At 38.2% G+C, this 12,574-nt stretch overlaps 1 protein-coding gene across 6 annotated transcripts in view; it reads right to left on the bottom strand.

Annotated features, from left to right (window-relative positions):
• Positions 1–12,574, bottom strand: part of LOC140725299 (anoctamin-7-like) — a 209,795-nt gene that overhangs the window by 158,930 nt on the left and 38,291 nt on the right. For 4 of the 6 annotated variants that reach the window (XR_012098312.1, XM_073040599.1, XM_073040595.1 and 1 more), the window contains exons 2-4: positions 8,761–8,957; positions 6,128–6,212; positions 5,021–5,202 (exon numbers count right to left, since the gene is read on the bottom strand). Coding sequence is in view for 5 of the 6 variants with exons in the window: in XM_073040599.1 (XP_072896700.1) it covers positions 5,021–5,202; positions 6,128–6,212; positions 8,761–8,907 (414 nt within the window). In the remaining variant the exon portion in view is untranslated. Of the gene's footprint in view, positions 1–5,020; positions 5,203–6,127; positions 6,213–8,760; positions 8,958–11,260; positions 11,371–12,574 lie in introns of all 6 variants that reach the window. The other 2 variants (XM_073040596.1, XM_073040598.1) reach the window with 2 other exon arrangements.

Genomic DNA, 12,574 nt, shown 5'->3' on the forward strand with positions numbered 1-12,574 from the left:
CCCTTGTTACTCAGGACATGTTTCTGTTTTGATTCTACGAATCTATGTTTACATTTTTGCTCCCAGACTGTTATTGTACTGCTTGACTTTTTATATGCCTGCTGCCTTCTACGCACTAACTATTGATAATGGTTAATACACTTAAATTTGTGAGCTGGAATGTAAAGGGATTGAATCACCCTGTTAAAAGAAGGAAGGTCTTCTCACATATTAAACAACTCAAAGCTGACATTGCTTTCCTTCAAGAAACTCATATTCGTTGTTTTGATAACTCCCGGCTTTTGTCAAAGTGGGCGGGTCAGCATTTTCATTCATCCTTTGCCGCCAAAGCTAGGGGGGTCTCCATCCTTATTAACTCAAATATTCCTTTTGAACTCCATAATAAGATATCTGATACAAATGGCCATTTTATTATTGTTTCTGGTAAACTATATAATACTAAAGTTGTACTAGCAAATTTTGAGTATGTTAATTTTTTTGAACATTTTTTCTCCTCACTACCAGACTTAAACTCATACTCTCTTATACTGGGTGGTGATTTCAATTGTTGGTTAGATCCTAATTTGGATCGATCGTCCTCTGTTACTAGACCACCTACTAAATCTGCCTTAGCTATTCATTCATTTCTCTCTAATTATGGTATCTCTGATATATGGCGTTTCCTTCATCCTACTGAGAGAGATTATTCTTTTTTTCACATGTTCACCATACCTTTACTAGAATTGACTACTTCTTACTCGATAATCAACTCATTCCATTTGTCTATTCTTGTGATTATCAGAGTATACTGATTTCTGACCATGCCCCAATTACTCTGTCTTTAAATCTTCCTGGTCTCCCTCAGAGGAATAAACACTGGCGGTTTGATTCGACTTTATTATCGGATGATGATTTTCTAAAATTTATTAAGGATCAGATAACCTTTTATTTTAACACCAATACATCACCTGAAGTGTCATCCCAGATTGTCTGGGATGCCATGAAAGCATATTTGAGGGGCCAAATAATCTCCTATACAGCAAATCTTAATAGAAAGTCCTGTGCAGATCGATTAGACCTCATTAATCGGATTAAAGAATTGGATCAACTGTATGCTCAAACTAAGAATCCTGAATTATACAAGAAGTGTGTAGAACTTCAAGCTAAATTTAATCTTCTGTCTACTCAAGCTGTTGAACGCCAACTTCTTGAAAGTAAGAGTCGCTTTTATATCCATGGCGACAAATCTGGTAAATTTCTAGCCAATCAGTTGAGGCGTTCCAAAGCCAAACAACATATTACAAAGATCCAGAAGGAGAATGGAAACTTTACATCGGATCACCTAGAAATCAATGACACATTTAAAAATTTCTATTCTCGACTTTATTCCTCTGAATCCTTGAATGACAATATCTCTGTTGATCATTTTTTAAAAATAATCTGAATATTCCTTCGCTTTCATCTGATTTTAAAGCCAAACTTAATGCGCCTATATCATCAGAAGAAATATCCTTTGCAATTTCTGCACTGTCTTCAGGGAAATCTCCTGGACCTGATGGGTTCCCCGTAGAATTTTATAAATCATTCTCTTCACTTCTCTCTCCTCAGTTACTCTCAGTATTATCTGACTCATTTAATTATGGCCAATTGCCACCCTCTTTTAATAAGACATCTATTATTCTTTTATTAAAAAAGGGTAAAGATCCAACAGAGTGTTCCTCGTATAGGCCGATTTCTTTGCTTAATGTTGATGTTAAAATCTTGGCCAAAGTTTTGGCTTATAGATTAGAAACTGTTATTCCCTCAATTATTTCTGATGATCAAACTGCTTTTATTAAAAACCGTCTCCCTTTTTTTAACATGCGGCGCTTATTTAACATTTTATACTCACCTCCAACTGGGATTCCTGAATGTGTTATTTCCCTTGATGCGGAGAAAGCATTTGATCGTATAGAGTGGAACTACCTTTTTGCAGTTTTAGAAAAATTTGACTTCGGCCAAAGTTTTATCTCTTGGATCAAATTGCTGTATTTGTGTCCTACTGCCTCTGTTTTAACTAATTTTCAGAAATCCCAGTTATTTAGCCTCAAACGTGGCACCCGTCAGGGATGCCCTTTAGGTCCCTTTCTCTTTGATTTGGCTATAGAACCTTTGGCGATAGCATTTCGAAATTGTCCTGAACTGACCGGGATTTGGAGAGGGGGTGTTGAGCATACAGTTTCTCTTTATGCTGATGACTTATTACTTTTTCTTTCAAATCCATCTACATCCTTACCTCCAATGTTTTCACTTCTTGACCAGTTTAGCCAGCTCTCCAGATATAAACTTAATTTACATAAGAGCAAATTTTTCCCAATTAATAAAGAAGCACAAGAATTAACATTTCGCGATCTCCCTTTTAAAGTAGTTCATAATCAATTTACTTATCTTGGGATTACAGTCACAAGGAAGTTTAAAGATCTCTTTTGTGAAAATTTTGCCAATCTTTCATATACTATTAAACAGAGTCTGTTACAATGGTCACCTCTTTCTATGTCTTTGGTAGGTCGTATTAATGTTGTTAAAATGTATGTTCTCCCTAAACTTTTATATTTATTTCAATCAATCCCAATTTTTATTCCTAAATCTTTTTTTGATTCCTTAGACTCTGTTATTTTGTCATATCTGTGGAAGAATAAGCACTCTAGAATTAATAAAGTTTATCTCCAAAAATCTAAAAAAGAGGGTGGCATGGCTTTACCTAACTTTCATTTACCGTATATTATTGGGCAGCCAATATACGCTGTGCTACCTTTTGGTCTTTTTTTCATGGCCAACCTGAGTGCCCTAATTGGGTGGCAATGGAGTTGAGCTCCACTAAAGAATTATCTATCTCTGCACTTCTTGGCTCTGTACTCCCTAGTAGTTTGTCCAGATTAATAGTTAATCCTCTTGTTAGACACACTCTGCGTATATGGGCTCAGTTTAGGAAATCTTATGGTTTTCATGGTTTTTCCTTTTCTAGCCCTATCTTACATAATCACCTTTTCTTACCTACTATGTATGACTCAGCATTCCATGTTTGGTATAGGAAGGGCATTAGACATTTTGAAGATCTTTTTATTGATAATCGCTTCGCTTCTTTTCAACAGCTCTCTGCTAAGTTCAATCTGCCCAACGCTAATTTTTTTAGATATCTCCAAATTAGACACTTTATTACTCCTTTAATTCCTAACTTCCCTGAAATGCCTGAGAAAAATGTTATGGACATTTCTTTCTATTAATCCACTAGGTAAAGGTTTAATATCATTTATTCGTGATAAATTAGCAGCCTTACGACATGCCCCTGTGGATAAAATTAAAATGGCATGGGAGCATGATTTAAATACCTCCTTATCTGATGAGACTTGGGACTCGATTCTCAAATCGGTTAATTCAACCTCTCTGTGTGCTCGCCATTGCCTTTTACAGTTTAAGATTGTTCATAGAGCCCATATGTCTAAATCTAAACTATCTCGATTCTACCCTAACATTAGTCTGCTTTGTGATAAATGCAAAAGGGGCGAGGCCTCTCTCATTCATATGTACTGGCTTTGTCCTAGCTTGGAGAAATTTTGGAAGATGTCTTCATAACGTTATCGCATATTCTGAATCACCACCTAGAACCTAACCCTTTAATCGCTTTGTTCGGTTTCTGGGGTGAGACAGATTTACGTCTGAGTTCGACTAAGTGTCGAATATTATCTTTTGCCTCTCTCCTGGCTAGACGTTTAATCCTCCTTAGATGGAGAGATGTTGCCCCGCCCACGCATGCTCAATGGCTTAACAATATTATGGCCTGCTTAGACCTTGAAAAAATTCATTATTCAGTTCTTAATTTGGATTTAAAGTTCCATAAGGTCTGGGGACCTTTTATTGAGTACTTTCATAACCTTCCTCTTAACTAAGGTTTTTTTTGGTCCCTTGCTTTCAGCTCCTTTTTTTGTTGGTAGTAGGCATTAATATCTTCTGTTGCTAAGTGTATTTACAGTTTTGGGGGTTTGATTGTCCTGATTTATATTCTCTATATTGTGTTGTGGTTGGTCTGGAGTTTTTTTTTGTTGCGGGGCTTGGGGAGGATACTAATTTTACATGTCTTCAATTTGGGTGCTTTCTCAATTATCTTTCTTTGTATCATATTATTATTGTATGTTTATTTTTGCACTGAATGAATTAATGAATGAATGAATGAATGAATGAATCTTCATTTTGATCTGCGGTTTTTTTAAATCTTTAGCTATGTAGAAAATGTAGAAAAAAACTAATTATAAAAAAATGAATTTATGGAAAAGGTGCAGGAAGCCATGTGACTTTTCAAGCCTGCTCCACCAGCCAATGAGATCTGCTTCGGGCTCAGCACCACTTCTCTGCCTTTTCCCATAGCCTTAACTCACTATTGGACCTTGAATATATTCAATACCTCAGCAGCCACAGCTGTCCTGGGTAGAAAATTCCAAAGTTTCATGATTCCTGAGACGAGAAATACCTCCTCACTTCCAATTTAAGTGGATTATCTCTGTTTCTGAAACTGCTAGCCTCTTTTCAGTTCTAAACCAGGGAGATGAATTTTTCATCTCTTACTCTGTCATGTCCTCTCAGAATCATAGATACTTGTTGTATTAGAGTCACATGGTCATATGACAGAGAAGTAGGCCCTTCAGCCCATCTAGGCTGATTGACCACCCGGTAACATTTATACTAATTCTACATTAATCTGATTTTATTTTTCCTGACATTCCTACCGAGATCCCCACACATTCTCAAACACAAATACTTCCCTAACACATACAGCCTTCAACCTATTTGCCCAACACAGACTCTGCAAACACAGCCCTCCATTTTGGAAGATCCTCAAATTATTTTTTAGTATATACTTCCTCCTAAAATATACGCCTCTCACCCACTCCTCTGAAACAGACTCTATCTAGCTCACTCACTCAACTGCTTTGACACTGACACCTTGCTGCACCGACCCCCATGGCCACACATCCACATCACCAGACTCTTCGTTTCCCCAACCTACCGTTTCCATGACCAGGCCACTCTTCTCAAGCTTCTTCACAAACTTCTTTCTCCATTTTGTGATCTGCTCCTTCTGTTTTGTAAGTTTTGACTCCCAGGTCTTTTTACTGTTGCTTCTCATAGTTGCAGCTCTTGGTTTTTCATACTGCTTTGGTAATTCCTCTTCCCAAACAAGAACAAAATCTGTATTCAACAAAACTGAATAGTATTAATGCGTCTGTTCTCTGGGATGGATCAGGATCTATTGTTCAAGTCTTTGCAAGTGAATACTCAAGAAATATGGGTGTTATTTAATAGCTGGGATGCTAAGTGCAGAGTTAACTCTGACGGGTTATATAGTTAGAACTTAAGAACATAAGAAATAGGAGCAGGAGTAGGCCATCTGGCCCATCGAGCCTACCCCGCCATTCAATAAGATCATGGATGATCTGTCCATAAACTCAGCTCCATCTACCTGCCTTTTCCGCATAACCCTTAATTCCCCTACTATGTAAAAATCTATCTAACTGTATCTTAAATACATTTAGTGAAGAAGCCTCAACTGCTTCCCTGGGTAGAGAATTCCACAGATTCACCACTCTCTGGGAAAAACACTTTCTCCTCATCTCCTTCCTAAATCTTCTCCCCTGAATCTTGAGGCAATGTCCCCTAGTTCTAATCTCACCTACCAATGGAAGCAACTTTCCTAGTTATCTTAAGAGAGATAAGAGTTACCTCTCTTAAGGATACAAGTCAAATATTTTGGGACAGTCAGCAGCTCATCACATAAAATTGACGACATTTGACACTAACTCTCAATCGTGCTGAGCCCACAGTTTTGAAAGTAAAACTATGACAAATGGAATATTTATCTGAGAATACAATTACGAATCATCTTGCTGCAGAATGGTAGAAAGTTTCATTTGCTCTTGACTGTAATACTTTATCTGAGAGCATTTGATGGACGAGCTACACATATGCAAGTACGAGCACTGAATCCATGTGGAAACAATGCAGAACAAATCAAGTTCACATTTTATTCTTCAAAATTGCTGTAAAATAAAGTAGCAGAAAACGAAATGATGTTCTGACAAAGTGAACATGATGTAGATGGAGACATAAAACTTACCAACTCTGGTCTTCCCATCATGGAAAAAGTTAGTTTTCTCTTCTTCCTTTACACTTGATGTAGTTACTTTATGTTCAATGTCGACCTATACAGAGCAGTAAAAGTTCAGTATATTACCAGTGCAATACCACAAGGAACTACCTTATAGTCAAAGTGCACTATTTCTTCATGGACCGCAGAGTGTAAAGTGCAACAGTACTGGTGTGGGAGTAAAGCTGTTAGAGTTTATTCTTTTGTTATGATCAGACAAATAAGAATAAGAATAGCCTTGCCTGGAGAACGAGTATTGGAGGAGATAAGCTGTATCAAAGAGCACAGGTAGTTCAGAAGAACAAGGAATGAGAGCTGACATACAAGATGTCACTTACAGATTTAGTAAGACATGCAATGGGACTGGTGAGATTGCCTCCTGGTTTGTTTTTAGAGAAAGGAAGAATCCCAGTCTTATAGCTCATCTTGATAAATAAGAGGCTTCACATACCGTAATGTAATAGTTTGGCAGGGTCCTCGTCAACCTTCCCAAAGTCTAAACCTGCGACAGCCTACTTAAGGACACCAACTGGGCATAGCTTTCCAACTAAGACCTGACAGGACATTTTTAAAAAAGTTTACCCTTCCTTATAAATTCTCCTATAAACAAATACCCTACTTGCTTTTCACTGTACATAGTTACTCATATCTTTGAGCCAGAATTTCTCAATCTCATGTTGCCTTTTTAACATTTTCTTAACACTGAGCATGTTTGGAATCCACTTAAATAAATTAAACATAATTTGCCAGCTATTAATCTAAATGTACAACTGATGAAAAAAGGAGAGCATCAATTATACACATTAATTTAAAACATTTACAAAACATCCTGCCAACATATATGACTAATATATAGTGAAGAGTTACATTTCCAACACCAGTTTCTATGAATGCTGCTGGTGACTAGAATCTAAGTGGGTAATTGTATTAATATTAGTATGATTTTCTACCGAGTTTTTCCAGACAACGTCAAATCTATTAAGGAGGGGATAACAAAACAGAATGGTAGGGCACGAGTGAGCATTGAAGAACAGAGTCATTTTGTGTACTAAAACAAGGATTATTGAAGGTGGTAGCACAGGTAGATAAGACTGTGAAGAAAGCATGTGGGGAATATATCCTCATTAATCAGGTTAAGAATATAACAGGAGCAAGGTTATGCAAAGTTTACAAAACGTTCAATAGGCCACATCTATTTTTGATCATGAAACAGTACAAAGGACATGAATAAACTGGAGTTGGTGCGGAAGAGATTCACCAGGACATTGCCTGGGATTAAGTGTTTCAGTTAGGAGGAGAGACAGCATACCCTGGGTTTCAGCCCACCATATCAATGCCATCCATCAAGTACCTAATTGTGCCAATTCCATTCACCAACACTTCACTCATCACCTTCTGTGTTTCAGCAATCACTTATCTAGATGCTTCTTAAAAGCTGTGGTTGCACCTGCTTTAACTACTTACTCAGACAATGTGTTCTAGATCTCAACCACACTCTGAGTAAATAAAACCTCACCCAGATCCCTTCTAAAACTCTGAGCCTTGATCACAAATCTATGCCCTCTAGTTTTAGAGCCCTCCACCATGGGTAAAGGTTTCCTACAATCTACTCTGTCCGTGCCTTTCATAATTTTATACATTTTTATTAGTTCAGCTCTCAATCACCTCCCATTCCAAGGAAAACAAACCCAGTCTGCTCAGTCTAATATCCCACAGTTGAAAGCTGGGATGAAAACAAGTTTCTGCTCTAGAACCCTTTATGTGAGAAGACTCATTGTCAAGTCTCACACATGGAGTTTATCTGAAAGTATTCAGTGAGCATTGGCTAAACAAGCCAACTCGCAGATAAATACTAGAGAAGTTTGAGACAAAGAAGTCCTAATTACAGTTCAAATCTACTTTTTGATGACACAGATAATGCAACAAATCCATAGTCAGAAACAAATATAATTTTTGCTACAGCTATATAAAATGTAGTTAGGCCACAATTGGAGTATTGTGTGTCACCTTACTAAAGGAAGGATGTTGAGGCTCTGGAAAGGTGCAAAAGTAGTTTTTTTCAGGATGCTGCATGGATTAAAGGGTATTAGCTAGAGGATTCAGGTTGTTTTTTCTACAGTGTCAGAAGCTGAGAGGTGACCTAATAAGAGGTTTATAAGATTATAAGAGACCGAGCTAGGGTTAATAGTCAGGGTCTTTTACCCAGGGTAGAAATGTCAAGTACTACAGGACTTGTGTTTAAGGCAAGAGAAGAAAAATTTGGTGATGTGCAGGACATGTTTTCCTGTTTTTTTAAAAAACACAGTAAGTGGTACGTGCTTGGAACACACTGCCAAGTGCGGTAGTGGAAGCAGATATTTTAGTGGTGTTTAAGAAACACATGTATACGCAGGGAATGGAAGAATATGGACAGGTACAAGTAGAAGAGATTTAGTTTAATGCAACATTGCATTTGGTGCAGACATCTTGAGACGAAGTGCCTGCTCTACTGTACTACGTTCACTCTCTGCAATATGTTCCAGGGCTCAATGATGAACTAAAAATACATCTATCAAGGACAACTGGTGTCTGAATGGAGATAAATTAGAATAAACGTTGCCCACCTCCTGCGACTCCACAAAGGCTTCATCTCCAGCATCGTCCTCATCATCATAGTCATTGTCCAAACTACCGTAATTCTCAAACTTCAGCTCATCGGGTGTGATGAGATTCATGGTATCACACTCCTTCTTGCCTCCCTGCTTTGACATAGTGTTTTAGAATTCAGAGAACTTTTAGAAATTTATACCTGGCAATGGCCCTGTTGGGAGCAAAATAAATATCAATTATAAAGAGATTTCTTTGTGGTCATTGAGTTCTTCTTCTCTTCTCTCTGGTCTTAACACAGGGAGACATACCAACAAATTAAGCAATAGATTTTCTCAAAGATGTACTTAACACACTTAACTCACACACACATTTATAACTTTCACACATTAGACAATTACGTACAGGTTAACACATTTAAATGCAGTTACTTACACTTGTACACACAAAAAAATTAAACTTTATCTATCTGCTTCAGATGATATTTTAAGCATATATATATATATATATCTTCATCTCTTTTGACCTGGTCTTATCGTCTGTTTTTCCAGTCTGCAATGTGGAAACGATTGATGCTTGTCTGTCAGATCATACTGCTGTTATGTTTGATGCATCTCTGCCTTCTTCCCCTACTAAATTTCATCTTCCTGTACGTTGCTCTTGTTACATTAACTCTTTGACTGCCAATAAGTTCTCTGAGGCTCTCATAGCTGCTCCTAATGCCTGCACCATTGAGGATGCTCCTCCCCATCTCAGTACTGAGGAACTCACTTTCTTATTTAATACCACCTGCTCTTCTATTCTGAATACTGTTGCTCCCCTTAAATTCAAAAACCCTAAGCCTAAAGGTCTGCCCTGGCTTAATGACAGCACCAGTGCCCTGAGGAGGAAGTGCAGAATATCCGAACTAAAGTGGAAGTCTGATAAGCTTCAAATTTCCTTTGAAATTTTTAGAAACAATCTTCACAAATATCAAGATGCAGTTAAGGCTGCAAGAGCAAAATACTTTTCTGACTTAATTTCTAACAACTCTCATAATCCCAAGGTCTTATTGAGTACTATAAATTCCATCATCTGTCCCGCCACCAGTATTAGTTTTGATGTGTCCCCTGCTAAGTGTGAAGAATTTTTAAAATTCTTCATTAGCAAAGTTGCAGACATTAGAATGAGCATTTCTCCCCCCCACCCCCCATCCATGACCCAGCTGTCTCACTGGACTGTTCCAACCCATCACGCTACCCTCCCTTACAAAGATTGTGTCCACCATGAAACCTGCAACCTGCCCCCTTGACATTATCCCCGCTGCCCTCTTGAAGGATGTCTTTGACATAGCCAGTCCCAGCATCCTCTCTGTTATCAACAGCTCCCTGGCCACTGGTACCGTTCCAACCTGCTTCAAGTGTGCCCCCTCCTGAGAAAAAAGCAACTTGGACCCTACCTTACCTAATAACTACAGACCTACTTCTAAACTTCCATTCCTGTCAAAGGTTCTTGAAAAGGTTATTCTCAGTCAATTGCTGCCTTACCTACACCAAAACAACATCTTGGAAAGATTTCAGTCAGGTTTTAAGGCTTATCATAGCACAGAGTTTGCCCTGCTGAAAGTGTACAATGACCTGCTCCTCTTTACCGACTCTGCCATTCTAATTCTTCTTGACCTCAGCTCAGCATTCAATACTGTGGATCATGCCATTTGAATAGACCGCCTCCAGTAAGGGGTTGGTGTTGATGGTACTGCCTTGAACTGGTTCACATCCTAACTCAAAAATAGAAGCTTCTCCATCAACATAGGCAAATTTTCCTCTTCCCCAACTAGTCCCCAATTTCCCTTGGGATCAGTAAAGTATGTCTGTCTGTAGTTTCTCCAGCGGTGTCCCACAGGTTCCATCCTAGGTCCCATTCTTTTCCCTGTCCCACCTGCAACTGGTCCAGAATGCCACAGCCAGGATCCTGACAGGTGCCCGGAAGAGGGACCATATTACTCCTATCCTGGCCTCTCTCCACTGCCTACCAGTACCGTTTAGAATTGAGTTTAAGGTTCTCCTGTTTGTTTATAAAGCCCTAAATGGGCTGCCCCCCCCCTCCTATATCACAGACCTTTGAACCCCTTATTCTACTCCCAGGCCCCTCAGGTCGGCTGACTTGGGGCTTCTGGCTGTCCCGTGATCTAAGTTTAAGTTTGGGGTGACTGTGCCTTTGCTGTTGCAGCCCCTAGACTGTGGAACAGCATTCCCCTCCCCATCAGATCTGACCCCTCCATTAACTCTTTTAAGTCTAAGCTCAAAACTTACCTTTATTCACTAGTGTCTGAATCCTCCTGATGTGGCTGATTTTTGGCTTGTGCCTAGGCCCTTGTGTTGTTTATTTTGTGCCTATAAGCTGAGGCCTTGTTGTTTATATCTGTGTTTCTTGTACTGGTTCACATCACCAAGACACAATTATTAAAACTATACAGACATTATATGACAATCCTACTGCTAGGATTCAAATCAATGGATATTTATCAAATAGTCTTACCCTAGAAAGGGGCACGAGACAGGGTTGTGCATGGTCACCGCTACTCTTCGCGTTATATCTGGAACCATTAGCTCAACACATCAGACAGAATGAAGATATTAGGGGAATTACTATTAAAGGGACAGAGCATAAATTGGCTTGTTATGCGGATGACATCTTGATCTATCTAGGGCAACCAATATACTCTTTGCCTAAATTGATGCAATCCTTTGAACAATATGGTCAATTATCAGGATACAAGATTAACATAGATAAAACCCAATTACTTTCATATTACTATAGCCCACCAAGAGAAATTGAAATTCGATACCCCTGGGCATGGCACACAGAGTCTTTCAAATATTTGGGCATCATTATACCAAAAGATTTGGCAAAATTATCAGAATGTAATTATCAGCCTTTATATAAAAAAATTAAGGAAGATGTGGCAAGATGGAACCTAATTCCTTTTTTCAGTCTCAGTTCAAGGATTGAGTCTATTAAAATGAATATACTGCCCAGACTGGTATATCTCTTTCAGACCCTATCAATAGAGATTAATCAAAATCAATTCAATGAATGGAACAAGATGCTACCAAGGTATATTTGGCAGGGTAAAAGGCCTAGAGTTCGTCTCAAAACTTTGCAATTAGCAAAGGAAAAGGAGGGATGGGGCCTACTTTCTCTTAGAGATTATTATTTTGCAGCACAGTTGAGAGCTATGATATGTTGGTGCAACCCATCATATGAAGCTCAATGGAAAAACATTGAGGAGCGGGTACTTCCCATCCCCATACAAGCAATTTTGGCTGATAACAACCTGCAAAGGTACATAAATACTATTGATAACCCATGGGTGAAATTGACTCTTAAAATATGGAAAACTACTATAAAAGAATATAATCTAGAGGGAGATATTGCAATTCTTAAATGGTGTGCATATGACTCGGATTTTACACCAAATAAATTGGATACTAGATTTAAGGACTGGACAGCTAAAGGAATAACGGTTCTTTGCAACATAATGAAAGAAGGAACACTGTTCAGCTTTGAAATGCTTAAAGAGAAACACTTATTAGAAAAACAAGATTTTTATCAGTATTTACAGATGCGACAATATGTTAATAAGACACTTAAAAATGTAACCAAGGCAAATACATGCTTGACAGAGCTCTTTAGAAAAGCATATAATTCAGATAATGGTAGTAGAATAATTTTAAGCATATATAAGGGATTGTCAAATCTTAAAACACATTCAACTTCATACATTAAAACAAAATGGGAGAAGGAAGGAGGGATAATTATATCTGAGGAAGAATGGACAACAATATGGAG

This window comes from Hemitrygon akajei, chromosome 3, assembly GCF_048418815.1.
Source record: "Hemitrygon akajei chromosome 3, sHemAka1.3, whole genome shotgun sequence".
NCBI classification, from domain to species: Eukaryota; Metazoa; Chordata; class Chondrichthyes; order Myliobatiformes; family Dasyatidae; genus Hemitrygon; species Hemitrygon akajei.